The sequence below is a fragment of the Herpailurus yagouaroundi genome, unplaced genomic scaffold (genome assembly GCF_014898765.1).
Source record: "Herpailurus yagouaroundi ecotype Mexico unplaced genomic scaffold, PumYag 160, whole genome shotgun sequence".
Classification (NCBI taxonomy): Eukaryota; Metazoa; Chordata; class Mammalia; order Carnivora; family Felidae; genus Herpailurus; species Herpailurus yagouaroundi.
In genome coordinates this window covers 22,737,429-22,762,235 of record NW_024412401.1, presented here as the reverse complement: position 1 = coordinate 22,762,235, position 24,807 = coordinate 22,737,429, and the positions used below count along the sequence as shown (strand labels likewise).

The 24,807-nt window shown below is 41.3% G+C and overlaps 2 protein-coding genes across 6 annotated transcripts; one reads left to right on the top strand and one right to left on the bottom strand.

The window, feature by feature from the left end:
- Positions 1 to 348: 348 nt before the first annotated feature.
- Positions 349 to 5,683, top strand: EXOSC3 (exosome component 3). Its single transcript, XM_040481737.1, has 4 exons — positions 349 to 698; positions 1,439 to 1,588; positions 4,038 to 4,189; positions 5,229 to 5,683. Exons 1-4 carry the CDS (start codon positions 372 to 374, stop codon positions 5,428 to 5,430), a joined length of 831 nt encoding a protein of 276 aa, XP_040337671.1. The 5' UTR covers positions 349 to 371; the 3' UTR covers positions 5,431 to 5,683.
- A 1,347-nt stretch (positions 5,684 to 7,030) lies between these two features.
- On the bottom strand, positions 7,031 to 24,807 carry TRMT10B (tRNA methyltransferase 10B). Of its 5 annotated transcripts, none has more exons than XM_040481731.1 (9): positions 24,705 to 24,807; positions 18,113 to 18,315; positions 17,318 to 17,426; positions 16,586 to 16,710; positions 14,212 to 14,364; positions 12,997 to 13,075; positions 12,288 to 12,355; positions 8,293 to 8,416; positions 7,031 to 7,491 (listed from the first exon to the last, which is right to left on the bottom strand). In XM_040481731.1, the coding sequence occupies exons 2-9, from the start codon at positions 18,296 to 18,298 to the stop codon at positions 7,385 to 7,387; spliced, it is 951 nt and encodes a 316-aa protein (XP_040337665.1). In that variant the 5' UTR covers positions 18,299 to 18,315; positions 24,705 to 24,807; the 3' UTR covers positions 7,031 to 7,384. The 5 variants fall into 5 exon arrangements, with proteins under 5 accessions (XP_040337665.1, XP_040337669.1, XP_040337666.1 ...); XM_040481735.1 differs by having other exon boundaries at positions 18,113 to 18,310; positions 24,705 to 24,767; XM_040481732.1 differs by lacking the exon at positions 24,705 to 24,807 and adding an exon at positions 24,502 to 24,673.

Sequence of the window (24,807 nt, the reverse complement as noted above, 5' to 3'; positions counted from 1 at the left end):
GGGCGGTCGGAAGGAAAGGACTGACTCCCCAAGCCTCTCTGCTCAGTCCCCAAGGTTGCTACGAAACCACACCACACGTATGAGCGTCTTGAATCCTGCGGTGCGACCTGAAACATCTTAAGTGAAGGATGTGCCATCGACTCAAGTTGCGTGTTTCGAGTGCCGATTTGCAGAGACTGCAAAATAGGTGGCGGGGTAGAGACACTATCGCAGCCACCTTGGCGGAACCCTCCAGCCCACAGCTCGCAGGTTTCGTGGACGTAGGGTCTCCAATAGACCGCTACTACCGGAAACGGAAAACCTTGGGCCGGCTGGAGATTGGACGCGGGGCCGGAAGCGGAAGTGAGAAATTGCTTTGGGTGGCTCCGGGTATGGCAGGGGTGGTGGCTGTCGCGGCCGAATCCCTTGCGGGAGGCAGGGCACGGGCGGCTCGCACTGTGCTAGATCAGGTGGTGCTCCCGGGTGAGGAACTGCTGCTGCCAGAGCAGGAGGACGCAGAAGGCCCAGGAGGTACCGGGGAGCGACCGCTGCGCCTGAATGCGGGGGTGCGCGCCCGGGTGCGTGTAGTGTGCGGCCCGGGCTTGCGGCGCTGTGGTGACCGCCTTCTGGTCACCAAGTGCGGCCGCCTCCGTTACAAGGAGCCCGGCGGCAGCGGCGGCGGCGGTGGCGTTTACTGGGTGGACTCGCAGCAGAAACGGGTGAGTTGGGACTCTGGAGAGGTGGTACGGCCGTGAAAGTGATATCCCCGCTCTGGGAAGAGGCAGGGATGGGGCCCTGGATCCCTCTGTTAATGCTAGTCTAGAGCCACCGTAGTCTTGTGCCCACCTCTACATCTCCTTTAGAGGGACCGTGAACAAATGGAACGTGACTCGAGAAGGGCGGCCAGGAGAGAGGGGAGACTGGAAATCTTGGTGTATAAGAGGATAAGAACTGTAAGACATGGTCGTTGCCTTCAAAATCCCAAAGGAGCACCAGGCGTATCTTTTGGCGTCCCAAAGGACGGAACCAGGCTCAATGAGCGGATGTCACAGGGAATTAAATTTCTCTTAGAATAAGGAAAGACTTTAATTTGGGAAAAATTGTCAATGAAATAGCCTTACTTGGTTGTGAGGACCCCGTGTAGCACTAGACTTAATATGCAAGCAGAAGCTAGGGACTTTCTGATAAGGATACAAGATGTATGGGATACTGGCTGAAATGAACAGAGTATTTGAAACTGTAAACCTAAGAGTTTATGATTGATTTTCTTTTACTGAAAGTAACATATGATCAAATTTGTTGATTTGTATTAATTTGTAGACTTGAATCTCACAATATTTTCTAAATATCTCTAATGACAAACAGTGAAGTAATCACTAAAGACTTACTGAAGATAAAGTGGAAATGATTGCCATTTATGGCTGTCACTTCATTCTGTTTTTTTTTTGTTTTTTTGTAGTATGTCCCAGTGAAAGGAGACCACGTGATTGGCATAGTGACAGCTAAATCTGGAGATATATTCAAAGTTGATGTTGGAGGGAGTGAGCCAGCTTCTTTGTCTTACTTGGCATTTGAAGGTGCAACTAAAAGAAACAGACCAAATGTGCAGGTAACGATGGGGGCCTTTGCTTTCAAAAATAAGAAAAAGCATCGAAATATCCAGCAACACTCAAATATCCAGAATGCTACCTGAATTCTCTCTTAAGCATGACTTACTTTCCCACTTCTCTGGGTTGATCTCTGAGCATCTGTGTAATCACTTCAGGCTGTAAGAGTTTTTTCCAGTGTCCAGCTCTGGGACTAGAGTTGCATGCTTATTTACATTTGCTATATTGGGGGCTGTTTCATTTGTACTGAGTTGAAAGGCTCTGTCCTCTCTATTGTTATTTGTTATGTCTATATCCACTGGACAAGGAAGTGGGCCATAGGCTTCAGGAGGAAGGAGGATTAAGTAGTGCAGATTGCCATATCAGCCACCCATCCACCCTGATTGTTAAGTCCTGGGACTGCCATCTCACAACTTCAGTCGCATCACTGTTTTCCCACAAGCTCTGCTTGGAGCTGGCAGAGGAGCAATCCTGTTACTTCAGGTTTTCAATTTGGACTCTTCTGGTAGTGTAGCCACACTCTCTCTGTCTGCCCAAGCCAGAAATTTGGCGATGCCTTTGCCCCTTTTCACTAACCTCTCATGTGTCTTTAGTTGCTTAATCTTACTGATGCTGTTTGATTCTATCTCTGATCTTCTGCACATTAATTCCTGTATCCTTCCATTTTTCAAGATCAGACGTTAGCTACTTTTTGACCAGTATTGGTTAGTGACCTCCTTTTTTAAAAAAATATTTATTGAGAGAGAGAGTGCGTGTGTGAGTGGGGAAGAGACAGAGAGAGGGAGAGAGAGAGAATCCCAAGCAGGCTTTGCACCATCAGCACAGAGCCCAGTGCCTAACCAGCCAAGCTAACCAGGTACTTCAGTGATCTTTTCATTAACATCCCTGCCTGTACACTTTTGCCCTTCTATCCAGGCTTTTGAGAGCTGACAGTCTCATACACTCCCCTTACTCAAAAAAAAAAAAAAAAAAAATCTTTAACGCCTACAGATTTCCTTGGCATTATACTCCAGAAGTCTTCACTTATCTATAATTATATCCTCCGTGCAGCCATACTTGAACCACTCCAAACTATTTAATAACACTACTGAGGGGTGCCTGGGTGGCTCAGTCAGTCAAGCATCCTACTGTTGATTTCATCTCAGGTCATGATCTTACAGTTCGTGGGTTTGAGCCCTATGTCAGGTTCCACACTGTGCAGAGCCTGCTTGGGATTCTCTCTGCCCCTCCTCTGCTCGTGCTCTCTCCCCCTCTCTCAAAATAAATCTACCTTATAAAAAAAAAAAAATAGCACTACTGAACTCATAAGTCCCTGCCCTTGTACCTTTGCTTATGCTGTTCCCTCTGTCTGGATTGCTTTTTCTGATTGCTCTATTACCTTAGCCTATGGAACACATGCTCATCTTTTGAGACTCAGGCTAAACACCATCATCTCTGTAAAACCATCCCTCATTTACAATCATTTTCCTTATAACTTTACTCTAGCACCTACTGGATTCAGTCTTAAATGAACTTGGTTATTTATATGTACATCCCCACTGCCCTCCAAGACCAAATGCTTCTGAAATGCAAAGAATTTTTTTTCCTCTTTAGTTGCTAGTCACCAACAAATAGTAGATATAGTAACAGAACAAATTCACTCTTCTCCATTCCTTTAGTTTCATCATTTTGAAGTTCAGTTCTATGAAGTTAAGTAAATCTTGCCTTAAATACCAATGAATTACCATTGTTCCATGTTGCTTTGAATAATTGACATGCCTGGAGTTTTCTTCCACCAATCTTCTGTAAGTCCCTAGAGTAGTGTGATCTAATAGAACTTTCTGTGATGATGCTAGTGTTTTACATTTGCACTGACTAGTATGGTAGTCACTGGCCATGTCATGGCTGTTGAGCATTGAAATGCGGCTAATGCTGGGCGCTTGAGGGGCTTGGTGGGTTAAGTACGGACTCTTGATTTTGGCTCAGGTCATAATCTCATGGTCACTAGATTGAGCCCTGCATTGGGCTCCATGCTGGGCATGGAGCCTGCTTAAGATTCTCTCTCTCTCTCTTTCTGCCCCTTGTCCATGCATGTACGTGCATTCTCTCTCAAAAAAATAACTTTTAAAAATGTGACTAATGAAATTGAGGAACTGAATTTTGAGGATCTAATTTTAATTAAATGTAAGTTTAAATAACTACATGTGGGTAATGGCTACCATATTGGATGGCGTAACCCTAAAGAATGTTCTCTTGTCTTTGAGATAGCTCCCATTCTGGGGAGGACACACTTGGGTAATGTTGCCTTTTTAAAGAGTCAACTCGAGTGACTCTGGGTATTCTGGAAGATAGTTGGTCCCTTAGGCACAGAAGTATACATGGCAGGCATTGCTGCCAACGGGAAAGAACCCATAGCAGCACCTATAGAATGATTTGTTGAGTGGAAATGAACTTTTTAAATTATCATTTTAGGTTGGAGATCTCATCTATGGCCAATTTGTGGTTGCTAATAAAGATATGGAACCAGAGATGGTCTGTATTGACAGCTGTGGACGAGCCAATGGAATGGGTGTGATTGGACAGGATGGTCTGCTTTTTAAAGTGACTTTGGGCTTAATTAGAAAGTAAGTCCTAATGCCTTCTGGCTTGACTGTCTTCTTTTATAATTATCCTTGGAAAGCTGACTGATTTTTGGGATTGGATTCTTTGTAACAATGTCTGAATCTCCTCAAAGTTAAAAATCAGTGTCCATTTTAACACCATTGTACACTCATGCATTTAGTCCCATCCTCTCTTCATGTAAATACACTAAATTCAGATGTATCTGGTGGTGTAGTTTTTGTGTTGATATGAAGTCTTGGGCTTCTTTCCCAGAAAATCAGATGTGAAAACTGGCCTTTCCTCCTCCTAAGTCATTTGAATATAGACGCAATTTACAATTGTACAAAATCACCAGATTTCTCTAGTAATGGGGGCCAAATACAGGTAGGCTGATGTACTCTTGAAGCTTATGCAGATATTCCCGTAAGATTCCTGCTATTCTGTCCTGGTAGATTTAATAGTTCCCAGAGGTAGATTCTGTTAGGTGTTTAGACCTTTACCTACCCAAAGTTATGTCCTGCTAAAAGAGCTTTACTCTTAGAGCCACTGAGCTCAGAGCTCAGTGTTACATGCCTCTCTTTGCTACTTATTCTGCAGATTTGGACAAAGTTCAAGACAGAGAAGCAGCACCCTTGTGGTTTGAAAGTCAATGTTTCTCTCCAAGTACTGAATTTAATACCAGGAAATAGCTTACGTGGTCAGCAAAATAAGCTGGTTTGTTTAGCACCATAGATAATACAAAAGTTACAATTCTACAGCCTAGAATTAAGGTGCTCTGACGATACAGGAGAACTTTGTATGTATTTTCTGTAAAGTTGGTGACAGAGGGACTTTGATTTCTTTGTAGAGGATATAACCCACTGTTGTGACCTGTAGTGTACTGGTTAAGTGTGCTTGGATGAAAGGGGGCAGCAAATGTCATGTACCTTTTTCTTGGATGATGTTGGTGGGGATTTGAATAACTATGGAGAACTATCCAGAAACTAAGTCTTCTGCTAAAAGAGACTCAGGTCACACCCTACCACTTGGTTAAATTTCATTTTCTTTCCTTTTCCTCACCAGGCTGCTGGCTCCAGACTGTGAAATCCTTCAGGAAGTGGGAAAACTCTACCCACTGGAGATAGTATTTGGAATGAATGGAAGAATATGGGTTAAGGCAAAAACCATTCAGCAGACCTTAATTTTGGCAAACATTTTGGAAGCTTGTGAACATATGACAGCAGATCAAAGAAAACAAATCTTCTCCAGACTGGCAGAAAGTTAGATGTAATTTTTTATGGGTCAGTTGACCCAAGAGACTATGGGTTTCCTAGGGAAAATTTTTTTCAGGTGAACCTCTCTCTCCCCATTAAACCGTCAGAAGACATAATGTGAATGTACACATTGTCTTATTACAGTTCTAAGTAAAATATTTTTATAAACATGTTACTAGTTGCCACCCATGTTCTTGTGGGTGAGAAAAGTCATTATAAAATAATGATGTACTTTTTTCTTTACAATAAAGTTTACTAAAAGTATTAAGGTTTATTTGGTGTAACTCCTTTAATTTGGCTGAAGTGCAGCTTCTATAATAAACTGGAATTAAGCATTAAAATAACAATTATTTTCTGGTAAAAGTAAAACATGTTCACCAGAGAAAATGAGAATACATAAAGTATAAAGAAGCAAATGCACTATAGACATAATGTATGTGAATATTCTTTAAACTGAAATTATAGGATTATACTTTATATAGTACTTTGTAATCTTTGTCCACTTCAATGTTTGATGTATTTCTTATATGATTGCTATTAAAAATGAAACAGTTATAGAATATTTAATGTTCATGTTAGGATATTTTGCATATATCCAGCTTTTTGTTGGTTCTGTAAATAACACAGATGAGGATCTCTGAAGCCAAGTCCAAAACTTCCTGCCTAGGCTTTAAAAAAAATGGTAGAAGTGATAGCGTTGGAGAGGAAATTCTTCCATGCCATTTGATTATTGTAAGCAAAGTCTTTAGAGGTAAAAATGCCTGGCAGATGATCCAGGTCAGTGTTCGGAGGCCAGAGACCTCCCTGAGAGTATGATAAGAGTCACCCCTGAAGCCTAGCCATAGGAGGTCCCTTTTGGATGACAGAGATTATAGAACTCATTTAATACAGTGATAAAGACCAAGGAGCATTATATATTCCTAAAGATGTTTCCTGAAGAGGGCTGTTTTTAATACAAAGATATTGATAGAATTTATCAAGTGATGATAGCTCCTTTAGGATTAAATCATGAAAGGGAGGGGAGAGAGCAGAGAAATAACGTTTTGGTTCTTTGGAGCTACAGAATATATTCTCTGAATTTGCTAACTGCTTAGCTTTCAAGTTTACTAACCCAAGCTGGCCAGAGTAACTGAAGCAACTATATGTAACTAAGACCTGAGAAAAGGGATCACTGAGATTGTGTAATGAAAGGTTATCCAACATACTTGCGTCAGAGGCAATGTATTTTCTGGTTACTTTTTTTCTTTTCTGGTTATTTTTAAGTTAGACTTACCAATACTGTATTTTTGCTCTTCAATTCTGCCTGTTGATTATAAATATATATGAAGAAACTAGTTTGCACAAGGCTCAGAAAGATACAAAGATACTCCCACAAAGTGTCCTGTTAGGAGGCTACCTTTAGGAAGAGAGAAACCCTCCACTCCATACTCAGAGCAGGAGAGACAGGGTGGGAGCTACAAGTGGGAGCAAAGTGCTATGGGGGCTTAAAGCAGGGCTAGGTTAGGATCCTGCAAAACACATAGAGTGTATCGCTGAGTTGGGGAAAATCACCATGAACAGAGGAGGCTGGAGAAAGTGCTACAACTTGATACCAGTTGAGTGAAAATTAAACTCGATATAATAATAATTATTTAATTATTTAAGCTATCTCTAAAGAATAGGTATTTCACAAATAGGTACATAAAAGATGAATTAATACATCCAAAGCCATGTAGTTTTGGGCTAATTCCTGGTTATGTAAACTTTTTACTTAGTGATATATCTGGGCTCTTCCTGTGAGCCAGGCACTCAGAGATAGAAAAGAGTGTAAAATGTGGTCCCTGTTATTAGTAACTTATATTCTAGTGAAGATCCAAGATGTGAAGTAAAGGCAAGTGTGTGCCATCGCCACCCTCTGCTCTGCTTTTCGGTCAAGGCACCTTCAGCAACTTCCCCACCCCTGCAACTTCTTAGGCTGTCTGTCCATCACTCCACTGAGTTCTGAAGAACGTAGCCTTTTCTGGAAGAAACTCCTTTCTTCAATGCTTCAGGCCAGTTTTGAGTCTCAAAGTATGCAGATAGGATATCAAAGACTGTTAGAGGGTAAAAAGAAAATAGTGACCACACTGAGAAAAAAGTAGTAAATGACTGATGAGGAAAAGGGTGTTCTGGAATATTTCATTTAACAAACCTGTGCACCACACACGGACCCTCTTGCCACAAGGACCTCAGCTAACATGGAGAGATGACGAGCCTGTGAATGGACAGTGCCGCAGCACTGAGAGGAAAACAGTACAATGGAACACAAAGGAGGGTCTCTGAATGGCTGAGAGGGGGAAGGGAGCAGCCAAGATGCTCCTGGACTGAATTCTGGACAAATAGGACTTCACAGTTCACTGATGGGTTGAACACCGCATTCTAGGCCAAGTGGACAATTTCACCCATCTTTAACATAGTTGGTTGGGATCCAGGAAGAAAATGCCAAGTGCATCTGAGAGGCTAGAATACTTGTCACAAACTGCATGCAATAAAATCTGAGCACATTAGTCACGGGGTACTGCTTTGAGGTCTGCTCATATGTAAACATAATGCAAAGGAGCAGCACCAGAATTAACACATGTTAAATGTGGGCCAAGTGAGGGGCGCCTGGGTGGCTCAGTCAGTTAAGCGTCCAGCTCAGGTCATGATCTCACAGTTTCATGGGTTTGAGCCATCAGGCTCTGCGCTGACCACATGGAGTCTGCTTGGGATTCTCTCTCTCTCTCTCTCTCTCTCTCTCTCTCTCTCTCTCTCTCTCCCTTTCTCTCTGCCCTTCCCCCACTCACGCTGTCTCTCTCAAATTAAATAAATAAACTTAAAAAAAAAAAAAAAAGCGTGGGCCATGTAAGCAGTACCTTGATTGATGGCCAAGATCTCTGAATGATAGTTTTTCCGATTCTGGCATCTGACCATGTACTCCTGGATTGGCAAGCGGGCTGTCTTGACAGAGTGCTCTTGGGCTTTTTGAAATGTCACCTTCTGTAAATCACAGTTAAATATTTTTCTGGTGAAAATGATAAAGATATTCTCATTGTAATATGCATAGCAAATTATGAGAAACCCCATTTACCACCACTCCAATTTCCATCTGTATAATTATGATCATCTGTAATCATAATTAAATGGTAAGTATTAAAAATCAGTAGCCTAAGGGAGAATGAAGGAACTGCAGACAATGAAGAGTATTTACCTGTTCTAAGTAAGAAATGGCTTGTGCAGCAGACATCTCACTCACTTGGGAGTCATCTATCTACTAGCTTCCATTTATTACTATTTACAACCAAGAAGGAAATAAGTAAAAGGAGGCATATTTATTTGCAGCCACAATCTGCATCCAAAAGTTCAAGCAATCTAATCAACCAGAGGAGAACACTCCTGACCCTAAGTCGGTAAGATGTAATTCTGGATCTGGAGTTTTCAGCCCATAGCCATTTGACAGCAGCAAATCAGAGAAAAGGGAGAAGGGATTCAAGTCACATACAAAACAGCAATAAGGTGTGAGAGCACTCAGCCCAAGTAAAAGGAAGGGATCTGAAAACTGCAGAAAGCAGTCATAAAAACTAAAAAACCCCCCAAATCTGAGGCCATTTAGGGTCAGAGTACAATAACTAATATCCCTTTAAAGATGTTCCTGAGTCATGAACTCAAATTTAAATTATATTTGCCACTTCGTAAGAAGCTCTGGAGAGATCATCTACCTACTTACAATTTCAGGATTAAAAAGAAAGGTTTAGATTACTGGTTAGATTACTGGTATAGATTACTTCCAATAGTTAACTATTGGAAGGGGCCTCAATAGTTAATTATTCTATTCCGATCATCTATCCAATGTTGGTCTATCCTTATGGCCTCTCTTCCAAGTGGCCTCTGTCCTGAAAGGGACAATCCTTAGGACAGGCATCCTGGGGAAACCTATTCTACTTTTGACAGTATGGATTAATAGGAAATTCTTGACAGGGAGCCAAATTTTCTGTTTTCCCTGAGCCTTCCACTAATTTTTCTAGTCCCATCGCCCCAGGACCATACCAAGCAAGTAAAATGTCTCTTCCACAAGACGGCCATTCAGGTACTCCACAGCAGGGATCATGCCCTGTGCATCCTTCTGGCAGTCTCAGTTCTGTCGCCTCCCCCTTGAGTCTCTTCATCATTCAGGCCAAACTCATCTGAATTTGTTGCAGCTTGTCACTGTCCTTTCCCACTGTGTCATGATCGACTGGCCACCAACAGTGTGGTCTGACCAGCTGGAGCAGCATGAAGCAGACCTAGCACCTCTGTCCTGACACTGGACCACCTGCTTCTCAGACTCACATAAAACAATTCCAAGAGAGAACTTCCAAAATGTGTTATGTGATGCGATTCACATAACATAAAGGTACAGCTGCTCAAAAGCCTTCTTTGAAGAATAACATCCCTTTGCATATATGGTCTAGGTGGGGTTTTTTTTGTTTTAAGTCTATTCTTTTACAATCATTTTGAACTGGAGTACAAGAATTCAAAGTTAGTAAGAGACTTGGATGCTGCCCTGGAGGAGCTCACAGTCTAGATTCTGCTCCTCTGAACATTTAAAGATAAAACGATTCCCCTTGAAGAAATGTTCTCAGCATATTTTCTGTGTGAAAGCCAAACTCTGCAGTAACAACCAAAAAGTTCTATACGTGTGGCAAATCATTGTGCCAATTATTTTTCAGTTTAAACACGACTGGAGCGATAAGAGAAGACAATGTATTAAAACTGCACATCACTGATCGTACCCTGCTCACTGACCTTCTAGACTTTTCTGACTCAAAAGAAAAAGCTATCACTCTGCTGTGGGAGACTGCATTTGGCTGTTATGTCTCTTTAATCTCTTTTAATCTATAACAGCCCCCTAACTATTTCCGTTTTCATTACACTGGTTTTTTTTTTAAATGTGGTCCAACTGTTTTGCAGAATGCCTCACATCCTGTTTCTTCATGACTAAATGTAGTTTAAACAGTTTTCAGTAAGAACACTTTGCAAGTGAGATTCCATCACATTGGGAGGCACATAGTGTCAACACTGGTGATTCTAAGTTTGGACATCTGGTAAGATGGTGACCTCCAGTTCACTTCATTGTAATGGCACATTTGTGCCTTTGTGATGTGTGGGGCAACATTTGGGAGACTGTGTGAATAGCCAGTTCTCCCACGCTTTTTGTTCAATCAGTTCCGTCAATCAGTGATTATACTGGGAGTAACAAAATAATGATTTTTCAATTCTATTATGTATTTCTCATTTAACAGCTGGCATTCTTTTTTTTTTTTTAATGTTTATTTATTTTGAGAGAGAAAGAGGGTACGCGCGAGCAGGGGACACACATAGAGAGGGAGAGAGCATCCCAAGCAAGCTCTGCACTGTCAGTGCAGAGCCTGATGCGGGGCTGCGTCTCACAAACCAGGAGATCATGACCTGAGCCGAGATCAAGAGTCAGATGTTTAACTGACTGAGCCACCCAGGCGCTCCTAACACCCAGCATTCTAGCATTCTTCTATCTCCAGCCCCCACCTGTTTTTTAGATTATCACTATGAATCATGGAATGCTGACTTTTTTTTTTTTTCATTTTATTTATTTGAGAGAGAGAGTGGGGGAGAGTGGCAGAGGGAGAGACAGGGAGGGAGAGAGAATCCTAAGCAGGCTCCACACTCAGCACAGAGCCCAATGAGGAGCTCGATCCCACGACCCTGGGATTATGACCTGAGCCAAAACCAAGAGTCAGACATTCCACCAACTGAGCTACACAGGCACCCCAGAACACTGACCTTTTTAGAATAAATGCAATTCAGTTAAGTATCACCTGTATTGGGGTGCCTGGGTGGCTCAGTCGGTTAAGTGTCCGACTTCGGCTCAGGTCGTGATCTCGCAGTCCGTGAGTTTGAGCCCCGCGTCGGGCTCTGTGCTGACAGCTCAGAGCCTGGAGCCTGCTTCGGATTCTGTGTCTCCCTCTCTCTCTGCCCCTCCCCCGCTCATGCTCTGTCTCTCTTTCTCTCAGTCAAAACTAAATAAAACATTAAGAAATTTTTAAAAAAAGTATCACCTGTATTAAATATGTGTGTATATCTCTACAGATATGAAAAAATATCCAAAATACACTCACATATATTAAAAAATACATATATGTAATATACCCACAAACACTTGTGTGATCATAGATTATACCAAGAAGTATACACAAGAAAATAGTGGTTGGCTCAGGTGGGGGGCACTGTAGGACAAGGATAGGAGGGAGACTTATTTCTCACTGTAGTTCTTTTTATAGACCTTATTATATCATTATTTATTGTGTATGCAATATGTTAGTGATATAAACTAATAATAATTATCTCAACAAATGTGTGTATAATAGAAATATATTTCAAAACTCCAATTATTCCAATAAAATTCCAACTCAACAAAAGAAATCCGCACAGTCTTACTGACATCAAAATTATAGGATAAAACTTATGTCAGCAGAAAAGACGGCCTAAGAAGGAACAAACTCCACTCTCATAAAGAACAATTAGGTGGTAAGAATGCTGAATCAATGCTTCCTTGGTCAAGATCAGAGTTATCCTTGCAGAACTGAAGACAGGAGAAAAGAAATTCAACAACGGCTCTTTATGTAATTACCAAACACTCCCCATGCCAGTTCCTGACTGGACTGCCAGGTCAGGATCACTAACATTGATGAGAAAGGGAATTTCACAAGCAGGAGGGCCAGCTGAGGCAGGAGAGGTTCCTTCTTCCTATTCTGAGTTCTTAGGCCTTTTGGGTAAGATTATGATAGGGCAGCTACCTCTGAAAGGAAGCCCCACTTTTCAAAATATAGCTGTTAGGTCTAAAATGCACGTTTACCTTCTGGATGCTTTCGTCCACAAGTCCACCAAGGATGTAAACTTTGTTTAGATCAACATCTTCAAGAGCTAATGAAAAAATGAAGGCCATTGAGATCAAATCTGTTTTATAATTTCTAAAGCCAAAGAAAGTAAAAGGAAAGAATTATTAATGATAAAAGTAGAAATTTAATAAAGTAGGAAACAAAAAGGTAATAGATTTGCTAATTTTCTCAAAAGACAAAGCTTTGGCATATCTAACCAAGAAAAAAAAGGCAGTCGACTCAAACCAACATTAGGATTCATAAAGGAGACAAAATAAAAATTACAGAGGAATGTGAAATAATTAGGAAAGAATACTAAGATCAACTTAATACCAATAAATTTGAAAAGTATGTGAAATAGTTGATTTTCTGGAAAAAACACATATCTAACATTGATCCAAGAAGGGCCAAGGAGGGGAGCTGACCAGGGAAACTGGAAAAGACTACCAGGTAGGTCACAATATCCAATGAGGCTGGAGACCCTAGATCTGTGCAGCTGTGCACACATAGTAGGACATGTGCAAAGTGTAGTGAGGTATACACCCATAAGAGGTGTGCAATTAATGTTCATTCCTTTTGTTTTTTTTGATACACCTTGGGTGGCTTTAATAAATTCTGACACAGGGGATAATCAAACACAGGGTTTAGAACAAAGTGCTACATGAATCCATGCAGGAAAGTACATACCATGTTCTGAATCAGGAGTCAGGTACACAAGGGTTTCCAGAGGAAATAAACTAAAGCAGTCTTCCTCTGTTATGTCTAGCTGAAAAATGTAAATAATCCAATGTAGTGTGAACTAGGTTAAGACACAGCCCACACTGCAGCATCTAGTTACCAGGCATCAATTCTCTGTTAGGCATGGCTCTAAGTGCATCAAGGGGACACATGTCTGACAATCTGTTCTCACAACGTACTTCAATGGGGAGAGGAAGTAGAAAGGACATTCCACAAAACAAGATAGAAAGTAATACAACACCCTAACAGATGTACAGGAAGCACGCCCCAGGACAACAGATGAGGGAGTGACAACACCAGGGACAACCTTCTAATGAAGGGAATGCTGGAACTTGGTTTCTGAAAAGAGATGAGATAGACACATACAAAAGGAAGTAGCAATGAAAATGGGGAGAATCACCTAAGAAAGGCATGAAGATGGGAAAGCAAGGGAACCAGGTGACCCTAAGAGTGGGTCTGTGGGGCTCACGTACGAGAATCATAAAACCCGCACAGAGAAGAGAAGCAGGAACTGGCTGTACTGTAGGAGAGACACTCAGACAGTAACAGCGACCACAACTAACTGCAGGACCACACAGGGCACGTTTCATACTCTCTTCCTCTGTGAACCTCCCTAGGAAAAGTCCACACCACCCAGTCCCAGCTACATAACACAAACACACAAGACATTTTTAGTGGCACTTCTTAGGAAGTGTTCTGGATTGTTGCCTGTATTATGATCACCACATTCATGGGACCCTAGGGAAAGAGATAAAAAGTAACTGAATGCTCCCTAAAACTCACCTTGAGTCCACATTACTCTCATAAGGATTTTCTCTTCCCCCATAACTCATGCTCCCTAATTATGCACTACTGTAAACAAGAAAGGAGTCACAGCATTTCCCCCAAAACGTTTGTGGAGTATACAGTCTAGCATACAACACACAGAATACAAAATACAGTCCTAGATACCTGGTAATATTAGTCTGCCAATGCAGTGGAAGGATGAAAGTTTAGAAACAGAAGAACTGATGAGAGATTCTAAAGTTTTTTAGATTGCAATAGTGAAAATATAGAATTCGTATATTTTTATATAAAAATACGAAAAAGTTAAAAAAAATTTACTATTATCATACAATCTACTTTTCAAATGACACTTCAAGTAATATGCAAAATGAGGCTTACCAGGTAACTAGAAAATCCATCATTCATCCTCAAACACTCTTCATACAGGTGACTGTCTGTTGTGAATCCAGTGAGGTAGATCCAAAATGGCCTGTCAGCTTTTTTATTTGAACCATACAACCTTCGGATCTGTCCAGCCAGTCTACTTAACTCCTTCAAAGAAATAACGACAACTCAGACTAGAAGCATGCCCACTCTTTCTAAATTCACTACCAACAAATGGTTAGGGATGCCTGGATGGCTCAGTTCGTTAAGCATCTAACTCTTGATTTTGGCTCAGGTCATGATCTCACAGTTCATGAGTCTGAGCCCTGTGCTGGGCTCTGCACTGACAGTGTGGAGCCTGCTTGAGATTCTCTCTCTCTCTCTCTCTCTCTCTCTCTCTCTCTCCCTCCCTCCCTCCCTCCCTCTCTCTCACTCTCTCCCTCTCTCTCTACCCCTCCCGGGCTCACACGTTCCCTCTCAAAAAAACAAACAAATAAACAAAAAAACAAAAAACCATACCATACCATAAAACAAAACAAAACAAAACAAAACACAACAAAACAAATGGTTACTCAGTAAGTTCACTGAATGCTACTCTGAGAAACCTGAATGAACTAGAATGGCCCCTTTTACTCCAAGAATGAGTACGGAGGGTATATGTGAGCATGCATGTTACACTCCATGGCACACACACCTTATAGATCAAAGTTAAGGTAATGATACTAGCCCAAAAATAGTGAGTTAATGGAAAGACTCTGAACTCTCTCTCCTCTGGACCTGCTGTTATATATCTAATATGATATATGGAATTGTTCTTTTAGCTCATATCTAAAATTTTACCATGTGATATTTACTGTTTATTTTTAAAAGGTTAGATTACTAAACAGACATGTTTTATACTCCATCAAATAAAATTGGCACCTTACCCTAACTCTAGGAGATGTAACAGGGTCAGAGGTTTTAACTTTCCATCCTGATTCAGAGACATCACCTTAAGAAAAGTAGTTTCAGGGGCGCCTGGGTGGCGCAGTCGGTTAAGCGTCCGACTTCAGCCAGGTCATGATCTCACGGTCCGTGAGTTCGAGCCCCGCATCAGGCTCTGGGCTGATGGCTCGGAGCCTGGAGCCTGTTTCCGATTCTGTGTCTCCCTCTCTCTCTGCCCCTCCCCCGTTCATGCTCTGTCTCTCTCTGTCCCAAAAATAAATAAACGTTGAAAAAAAAAAATTAAAAAAAAAAAAAAAGAAAAGTAGTTTCACAATCTGGCCTGATCTGGGTCAGGAGAGAAAAAAACACTCTGGATTTGATTTAATCTGATCTCAATTAAAATAAACAGTAGAAAATTCTTGGTTGACCTTTTCAGAGGGCTATACTTAGAGGTTCCATGTACGAACCCTAAATCTTCAGTCCTCCTAGTTTCTCTGAAAAACACGCAAACACCAGCATATACGACAGAGATGTTGGCAAACAGAAGAACCTGGTTTTTGGTGTAAGGCCAAAAATTAAGGCCCAATACTGTGTGTTTCCTAGACATCTGGTGAAACCAGGTAGGCCCTGAAAGTCCAAATAAATGCAAGCTCTTCCCCCAGTTCTGCTCCCATAGACAAGGCCCCCCAGCTAAACAATCCTTTCTGTCAAAGGGACCAGGCTAGTTCCTGCTTATCCCCAAGTAGTGAGTTTCAATTCCCTGCCAGCCCATGGAGTTATTCCCAGAAAATTAATCACATCTTCCTGCAGGAACCAGGGAGTACACCACCCTCATGATATACAAAGCCTGCCTCCCACAGCCCCTGTGTTCATTCTGTCCCCAAGTATAATCCCATGTGGTCCTGCATGGCATGCAGTGTCCTCCTCCCCCTGGGCTGAGTACACGTAACTAATAAACTGCTATCATTCTTATCTGTCCAATGTCAAGTGTGTTTTCTTCAGCCATCCCCAAAACCCTAGGGTGGAATCCCTCCTTTACCAATGGGGTGAATGGAAAACGATTAAAACACATATGTTATAGGAAGACCTCCTACAAGGTCATCTCATCAACATGTAACTAGGCAAATATTCCTCTCCCCAGTAGAAAGCCAGATTTCATTTCTGGAGGACTGAACATGAAAGGCTCCACCTAGACCGGGGACACCATGAACACTGAGACAACAAGGTGGGGCTCAAAACAGAAGATCAGATAAAATTTGCAGACTAAACCAGAGGGTATCTATTCTCTTCCTGATTCTTTATAACAGCCAATTTGAACTGAGAAGCCATATGGAGAAAACTAAACACTTTTGCTGGTTTACTACGGAATTACAGAGGCTGGAAGTGGTCCTGCTCTTTGTCAAAGCTGTTCCCTTCTGGACGTCCCTCATGTGAGCAGGAATTCAGAGCTTAATGGATGTCCTACCTTCTTAGACATGTGGTGGGTCATACTCAAATCAATACAGAGTCTTGGTCCTGAGTGTTTGGCTTCCAAAAGTCTCTCCTTGGTTAAGGATCTCAGAAAACGTTTGCTGTGCTGGGGGCAGATGCCTGAAGTAGAAATATCAAAAAGGAGTAAAAGTGGGAAAACAGAGGAATACATTCAGTTGGAAAAGAATCTCCCCAGCCAAGTGATATTTTTTGTACATAAAGAGAAACTTGAAACTCATACAAGATATTTATTCATTTGGGTGCAGCTGAATGGTGAGGGGTGTGGGCTCTGGAGTACATTGCTGAGTCTAACTCAGAGTTCAGTCCATTTACTTATTACTAGATAGTCTTAGGCACATTATTTAATTTCTGAGCCTCAGTCTCTTCACCTACTAAATGGGGATAATAAAAGCACCTACCCCTCAGGGTAAGCCATGTAAAATTCTTAGCAATGAACCTAGCACATAGCACTCAATAAACGTTAGCTCCTGTGGTTATCATTCCTTCTACCTCTGAGCTTATAAACACATATGTTCACTATGTGTTTCAGGGCAGCCTTAAACTTTTCTGTCTTTGAAACTTTGATTCCCCCAAAAACAGAACAACAGGTCCTACCTCCAAGAGGTTTGTTTTTCCTTAAAAACAATATTCCTACTCTCCTAAGAACATGCAGATACTAGTCCGTAAAGAGATAAATGACTACACCAGCAATCGGATTTATTTTTACCTGAATTTTCTACACGATTGGCCTTTCTTCTTTCTTTTTCTTGCTTTCTTTTGCTCTTCTTTGCTGCAACTATCTTTTCCCAGTGTCTCTGTTTTCTTTGGACATTTTTCTTATGTCATCGAGAAAAAATTGTTTGAGAACTTTGTAAGCAACAAAAAGGAAAATGAATATTCAAAACAATTACTTAATTATTTTTTAAGTTAGATTTAAAGTTAGGAGAGAACAAAGATATTAGTCTTAAAAAAAAAAAAAAAAAAAAAAGACTGGATTGTGTTAAGAGAAAGCAGAGCCCCAGAAAAGAGAAGTGATATGCCCGAAGTAAATGTATTAGGGACAGGGCCTAAGGCAGAGCTTAGATTTCCTGACCCTTCTGAGGTGTATCAAAAACTCCTCTTCCCAGCTGGCTCAGTCGGTTAAGTGTCCGACTCTTGATTTCAGCTCAGGTCATGATCTCAGTTTGTGGGTTCGAGCCCTGCGTAGGGCTCTGTTTTGACAGCTCAGAGCCTGCTTGGGATTCTCTCACTCTCCTTCTCTGTCACTCCCCGTCTCGTGCTCTCTCTCTCCCTCTCAAAATAAATAAATAAACTTAAAAAAAATTCCTCTTGCACTTTATATACTTTTCTTATGACTCAAGTGGAACTGAAACCTTAAACCAGTAGCAGGAAATTCATCCAATTTTGGAGCACACCAAACTCATTCCTAGTCTTTTTGGTACTAGTACCTACCCTCAGAACAGGGGTCTCTGGGACATAGCACCATCGCAAAGCCCACGGCCAGGCAACTCGCTGCACTTACTGAGCACCACATTGCACTGCCTGTGGGCAGTGTCTCTCCCTCCAGATGCTCACATTCCACATCAATCTGTAGAAGCTGGAAGCTTTCAGAGATGCTGTCTTCACCTGTGTCCTCTAGGATGACTTCTTGCTCCTGCAGCACGCGTGACTCTGTTTTCCGAGCACTCCCTTCCAATTTCCAGTCCATGTGCTTAGTCTTCTGTCCTTTTCACCCAGGTCAGAAAAAGGCACAATTACGTGAGATGTCACCTTATTTCACCTACAGAGGTATTCCCCTGCATCCCAATGTCAAATAGCATTACTGTGTTGCTGAAGGAGTAGACATGTGGGAAACATTAACACAGACTTACTGAATGGAGAAAAGTGTCTGTGTCTTCCAGAGAAATGGGTCAGCCCAGAAATGTTTCCGTACCAAGGAGGCTAAATCCACTTTTTAGAAGACAAGCACAGCTCCTGACAGCTCCTAGCAATCACCAATGATTCACGGCTGCAGTGACACAGGTGGTCAAGTCATTTACTGTGTTCTTCAAAACGCATGTAGTAGTTGAGGGTGGGACAGAAATGGCAAAAGCCACCTCCTCCATTATGTTTCAGTTTACATTTAGAACTATTCCTTTAGCAAACATTTATTGAACACCTACTATATGTGAAGTCCACTACTAGAAATATCCTAGGAAGGTAAGAGCTAGCCAAAAACATATGGTGAAGAGTTACCTGAAACCAACCAAGAATTCTAGGTTGCTAGTGATGTATCACAATTTGTTTTTCCAAACTATGTATTCCTTCTCCCAACTCAGTTAAGTATCACTGCATTGAAAGCCACAGTCACCAGTGAGAAAACTTAATATCCATCGGAAGTGCTGAGGTAGGAAACTATGGAGAACCCATTGCTATGGCACACTAAACAAGGGCCATAATTTCAAACTGCTGTTCAAAATCCCTGCAAAGGTTATAAGTAAAAAATGTTCTAGGCGCACCTGGGTGGCTCAGTTAAGCGTCTGACTCTCGATTTCAGTTCAAGTCATGATCTCACAGTTGTTGAGACTGAGCCCTACGTCTGAATCCAGGCTGAGTGTGGAGCCTGCTTAAGATTCTCACTTTCTCCCTGTGCCCCCTCCCCCACTCACACTCTCTCTCTCTAAAAATTAAAAAAACCACTCTAGCCTACAGTTAAGTGTCACATATGTCCATTGTTCATGGCTGCACCTCTGAGTCCAGTGCATTTCCACCATCTTCGGAAAAGTATAGCTTTGCAAAAGCAAATGTATGTAATATGATCCATGCATATGGTAAAAAAAAAAAAAAAGATTTATAATGAAAAGTAATGATCCTCATTCCAATCCCTTCCACCTCTAGTGCCAACCTGTTAATCAGGTCTTTTTAGTTCATCCGGTAATTAACTCCTTATCCTGAAATCATATGCTTTCCATTACTTCTTGAATCAACTTTAACTTTTATCAACTCCCTATGAAACACTAGAATTCAAATCACTCATAATACCCCCTCTTATTTTTCTGTTACACTGACTTTTAAATTTTTTTTGAGGTATATTTTACATACAGTAAAACCCAAAGGTTAGGTACAGCTCAATATTGTGTGTGTGGAGAGAACATACCAGCTCAATGAGTTTTTAACAAAAGCATAGGTGTATTACTTACACCCTCATCAAGATATGGAGCATTTCTTTTTTTTTTTTTTAAACTTTTTAGTCATTCTTTTTTTTTTTAATGTTTATTTATTTTTGAGAGAGAGAGAGAGAGAGAGAGAGAGAGAGAGAGAGAGAGAGAGGCAGGCAGAGCTTGAGAGGGGAAGGGCCAGAGAGAGAGGGAGACAGAGAATCCAAAGCAGGCTCCAGGCTCTGAGCTGTCAGCACAGAGACCAATGTGGGGCTTGAACCTGTGAGCCACAAGATCATGACCTGAGCCAAAGTTGGATGCTTAACCGACTGAGCCACCCAGGTGCCCCAAGATATGGAACATTTCTATCACTCCAGAATGTTCCTTTCCTTCTGCACTTTGCAAGTCAATCTTCATCCCATTCCCATAACCCGACAAAAGCAACCATTGTTTTTTTTCTATAACCATAGATTAACTGTGCCTATTATAAAACATCATATAAATGGATTCAAACACTGACATTGACATTTTCCCCCTCAACGTGTTTGAGAATCATACATGTTACTTCATGTATTAGTAGTTTATTCCTTTTAATTGCTGAGCAGAATTCCATTGTATGAATATACCATAATTTATTTCCCTATTGATGAACATTTGAGATTTTTCCAATTTGGAACTACTATGAATAAAGTTGCTAAGAACATTCTCACACAAGTGTTTTTGTGGACGTATGTCTTCATATCTGTTGGCCAAGTACCTAACAGCAGAGTTGATGGGGCATAGGATAGTTGCCTATTTAACTCACAAAAGACTGCCATCAGTTTCTCAAAGCGACCGCACCACTTTACAGTGCTGTCAGCAACAAATCAGACTTCTAGATGATCTGCAGCATCACCAACATTTGCTGTTGCCAGAGTTCTTAATCTTGGCCATTCTTGTGTAGTAGAACCTAGCTGTGTTTTAATTTGAATTTCTTTGATTGTTAATGATATTAAGCACTTTTTCATGTAATTTATTGGCCATTCATAATATATCTTCATAAGATTTCTGATCAAGTCTTCTGCTCATTTTTGAATTATCTTTTTATTAATGAACTGTTGAAGTTTATCATATTTCTGGATACAAGTCTTTTTTCAGACATGGGTATTGAGAAGCGGTTTTCCCAGTGTGTGGCCTGCTCGTGCATTTTCTTAACAAGGCTTTTGTTAAGCAGAAATTTTAAATTTTGACCAAGTCTAATTTATCATTTTTAATTAACTTTATTTCTTTAACTTTTTAACTTTATTTTTTTATTAACTATAAAAGTTAATGCTGTCTGTGTCTTCTAAGAAATCTTTGCCTACCCAAAAAGCACAGAGATATTCTATGTTGCTTTCTAGAAATACCTTTATAATTTTAGTTTTTACATTTAAGCCAATAGTCCATCTCAAATCCACTTCTCTCAAAGATAAGTCTTGTCCTGCTTACTGTCCAATGCTGAAAACAGTTTCTTCATATAATCTGTCCAGTTTTACAGCTTTTTTATCAGAAGGTAAGTCCAATACCCATACCTCTGTCATGACAATTACCAGAAGACATCTTTACTATGCTTAAGAATATCCTTTAAATTTCTACTTCTTGTTCAACAATCTTATGTATTACCCTCTGACTCCTTAAGGTTAGGCTCCGAAAATAAACACCCTAATCTTGCCTTCTCTCTCTCTTCCACCCTTAATGTTCCAATTTGGTAAGCTGAGGCTTTAATTTTACATATTTAAGACAGGCTCTACATTGTGATGTGTCATCAAAATTAACCCTCTTGGCCTCTGTCTATTCTCTTGGTGGTTTCTAAAATTCGTAAACCAATAAACTGCATTTATATTAACTATATAAATATTACCCACTACAGAGACAAGTAGAGTCCGAGGATTATATTTAGTTCTCTAATGTTCTGACTCCTGTTACTAGCAAACATTTCTAGTGTTAAGCTCATACTGTTTTCTTATACTCCATCAAATGCTCAAAATGAGGCCAAATTTTAGTTGTTTTTCATTTAAAAAAAATTTTTTTTAAACGTTTACTTTTGACAGAGACAGATAGAATATGAGCAGGGGAGGGGCAGAGAGAGAGGGAGACACAGAATCCTTAGCAGGCTCCAGGCTGCTGTCAGCAGAGCCCAATGGCGGGGCTCGAACTCACGAACTGTGAGATCATGACCCAAGCTGAAGGTGGACACAACTGACTGAGCCACTCAGGTGCCCCTAGTTGTTTTTCATTTAGACATAATAGGCTGTTGTACTGGAAACGTAGCAGTCCTAGGATTTAGCCATGCTTCCCAGCTTGCTACCTGTGAGTAGTAGGATAACAGCCAAAGCACTTAACTTTCTGTCACTGGTTCTTTGAGATGGGATAATACTACATCCCAGGACTGTTGCAAGAACTAGACCTATTTCATTTGCCTTACATGGAGCAACTACTCATGAAATACAGGCTATTCAATCTCTTCCAGTGCTGTTCTTTCAGGCTTTCTAAAAAGGTAAGTCTTCTGAGCAGTTTTGGGGTATTCATCACACATCATGTAAACATTTAACCACCAGATATATTCCTGAATATGGCCAAGTAAATTACATTCTAGATTTTCAAAATTACAGATTAGAAATTTGTGTTCATTTTCCTGCACAGGCTAAAGTTTACTTATGCTCAGGAGTCCTTTAATACTCAGTACAAATTTTAATGTATTTATTTATACCATTGACTGTGTCACTATGAATTTAAGACATACACAAAATTTAGTAGTGTACATATTATTTCTAGAAAAACGAGGAAAAGGCCAAGTTATTCTTAAGCATTTCAGAAGCACTGCACTGTTCACATATGAATGGCAATGTTGATTAGAAATACCTTTAAGAAAAGATAGCCAGTCTCATTATACCCATTCCTTTAGATGACTGAGCAAGTTTTGTTGTGCCCATCATCAGAGTCATCTGCATTTTTCTGCATTTAGGCATTCAAAAAAGAAAAATGAAAACTTTAAGATAAACTGGTCCAACACCTAACAACCTCATTTTATTAGGGTGAGAAAACACCAATTTGTTAAATGAATGCCAGTTTAACAGCCATGTGCTTTCCCTCCTCTGAACTCCACAGCATTTTGTATTCTCATCTGTTTGTCCATTCGTTCAGTCAATAAATATCCATTGAGCTCCTCCTCTTTGTCAGACCCTTTTGGGGAACGACTAAGAGGTAATGAATGTAGATGTCTCATTGGAGAAGTCTGGCTGAGAAGGAGAAAAGAGAGCTAGGGTTGAAGTAGCTGGAGGGGCTGCTGAGTTTTCCGTTGCTGTTTAGAAAACTGGAAGGTCTGTGCTCATGTTTTCTCTCTCATCAAACTGCATTCCTTTGCAGGAAGGACTGTGTACTTACATTTACGTAAATACTGTAAGAGCTCACAATGTAGAACCTTGCAAACAGCAGTGTTTGAATAAATGTTTGTTGAACTGAATTTTACCACTACCACCCCTATTCCCTTCTTCCTAGTCCCCTCCTTGTATCTCAGACCTCCCCAAGTTCCTATAGTCCCTGAGGATCTTGGGATACAGCAATATTGAAAATCAAATGAAGGCAATTCCAACCACTACCAAAGAGTCTGAAATATAGCAGATTGGGCAGGGACCATATCTTTTTCATCTCTGTATCTTCAGTGGCCAGCACAAGGCCTGGCACAAAATGGAAGCTCAGTAAATACTGAATAGAGCCTTGCTATCTAGTGATTCTCAGAAAGCAAACATGAAATTGGGCATCACAGAAAAACAAACCTTCTTAATCTGTGTGAGACATTATCTATGCCCAGATTTAGCATTTCATTTCATTAAAAAATGTTTTCTGAGCCTCCATTACAGGTCCAGGACCAAGTACTGGAATTATTCAATTACTCAATCATTTAACAAATAGTTACATGCTGAGGATTTGGGAATGGTGTCCATTCTGCCTCCATGGGGCTCCAATTATCTACCTCAGCCTTGACTGACAGTTGGTCTGTTTCTCCACTACGTTACAAGCTCTCCCAGGGAAGAGAGGATAAAGAATTCAGGTGCGCACCCCCAGTACTCAGCACTGAGCCTTGCAGAACACAAGCATCCTAAATGTTTTATGATTATGTTACCCTTCTGCTCAGAACTATGCAGTATTCTCCATTTCACTTACAGTACATAACTGAAATCCTTACAATGGCCTATACTGCTCATTAAGATCTACCTCCCGCATCGAGTGTCCTCTGCACTCTCTGGTCTGCTTGCTGCTCCTAACATACTTAAGGATATTCCCACCTCAGAGCCTTTGCACTTGCTGTCGTGTCTACCTCCAATGCTCTTCCCCTAGATAATTATATGGCTACCTGCCTCAATTTATTCTCATATCACTGTTCAACATGGCACATGTTTTACTTATTGTCTGAACTTCCCCATTCCTATAACGTAAGCAGGTGTTCTGTTTGTTTCGTCCACTACTCTATCCTACATGCCTAGAAAAGGGCTTGGTACATAACAGACGCTCAATAAATACTTACTGATTTAATAAATTCTCCACCCATCCCCATCTCTGAGTTGACAGAAGCCTCAGATCTTTTCTAACCCAAATCCCACCTGACGAGCATATCGCTGGGCCCTAAGTGACGGGCCAGCCTCTGTCTGCACAACTGTTTGCGTCTCTCATTTTCTAAGTTTTAGTCCACCGAAGCTGGCTCCAGTCCTCTGGCACCTTCAGCACGAGAACACCAAGACCCCAGGCCCGAGAGTACCCCGCCTGTGGGCCCCGTCTGGCCCACAGCCTGCTAGTGCGAGGGGTGGCAGAAAGGGAAAGCACCAAGAGGGTGGAGGACACCAGGCCACACGACTGTCGAAGGTTGCTTCCCGGCATCTGTCCCACCTACGAACCAGGCGGCAGCCCCAAGTCAGACCCCTTTGGCCCCACGTCCGTCCACCCAACGAGTCCCAGGCGTACCTGAATCCCTCGCCTCGCGCAGTCTCGGCGGCGCACGTCAGGCCCCGCCTCCGGGCCAACTTCCGGTTCCTGCCCCCCTCCGCGTGGCAGTCTGGGAGTTGTG

Bases quoted from the DNA above. Each gene is read 5' to 3' on its own strand.
- TRMT10B (XM_040481731.1), bottom strand. From the start codon at position 18,298: ATGGACTGGAAATTGGAAGGGAGTGCTCGGAAAACAGAGTCACGCGTG. The intron at 14,365-16,585 runs GTAGGACATCCA...ATTTCTTTGAAG, and splicing joins CCCACCACATGTCTAAGAAG to GAGTTAAGTAGACTGGCTGG. The intron at 8,417-12,287 runs GTAAACGTGCAT...TGTGATTTACAG, and splicing joins TGGACGAAAGCATCCAGAAG to AAGGTGACATTTCAAAAAGC.
- EXOSC3 (XM_040481737.1), top strand. From the start codon at position 372: ATGGCAGGGGTGGTGGCTGTCGCGGCCGAATCCCTTGCGGGAGGCAGG. The intron at 699-1,438 runs GTGAGTTGGGAC...GTTTTTTTGTAG, and splicing joins TGGACTCGCAGCAGAAACGG to TATGTCCCAGTGAAAGGAGA. The intron at 1,589-4,037 runs GTAACGATGGGG...TTATCATTTTAG, and splicing joins GAAACAGACCAAATGTGCAG to GTTGGAGATCTCATCTATGG.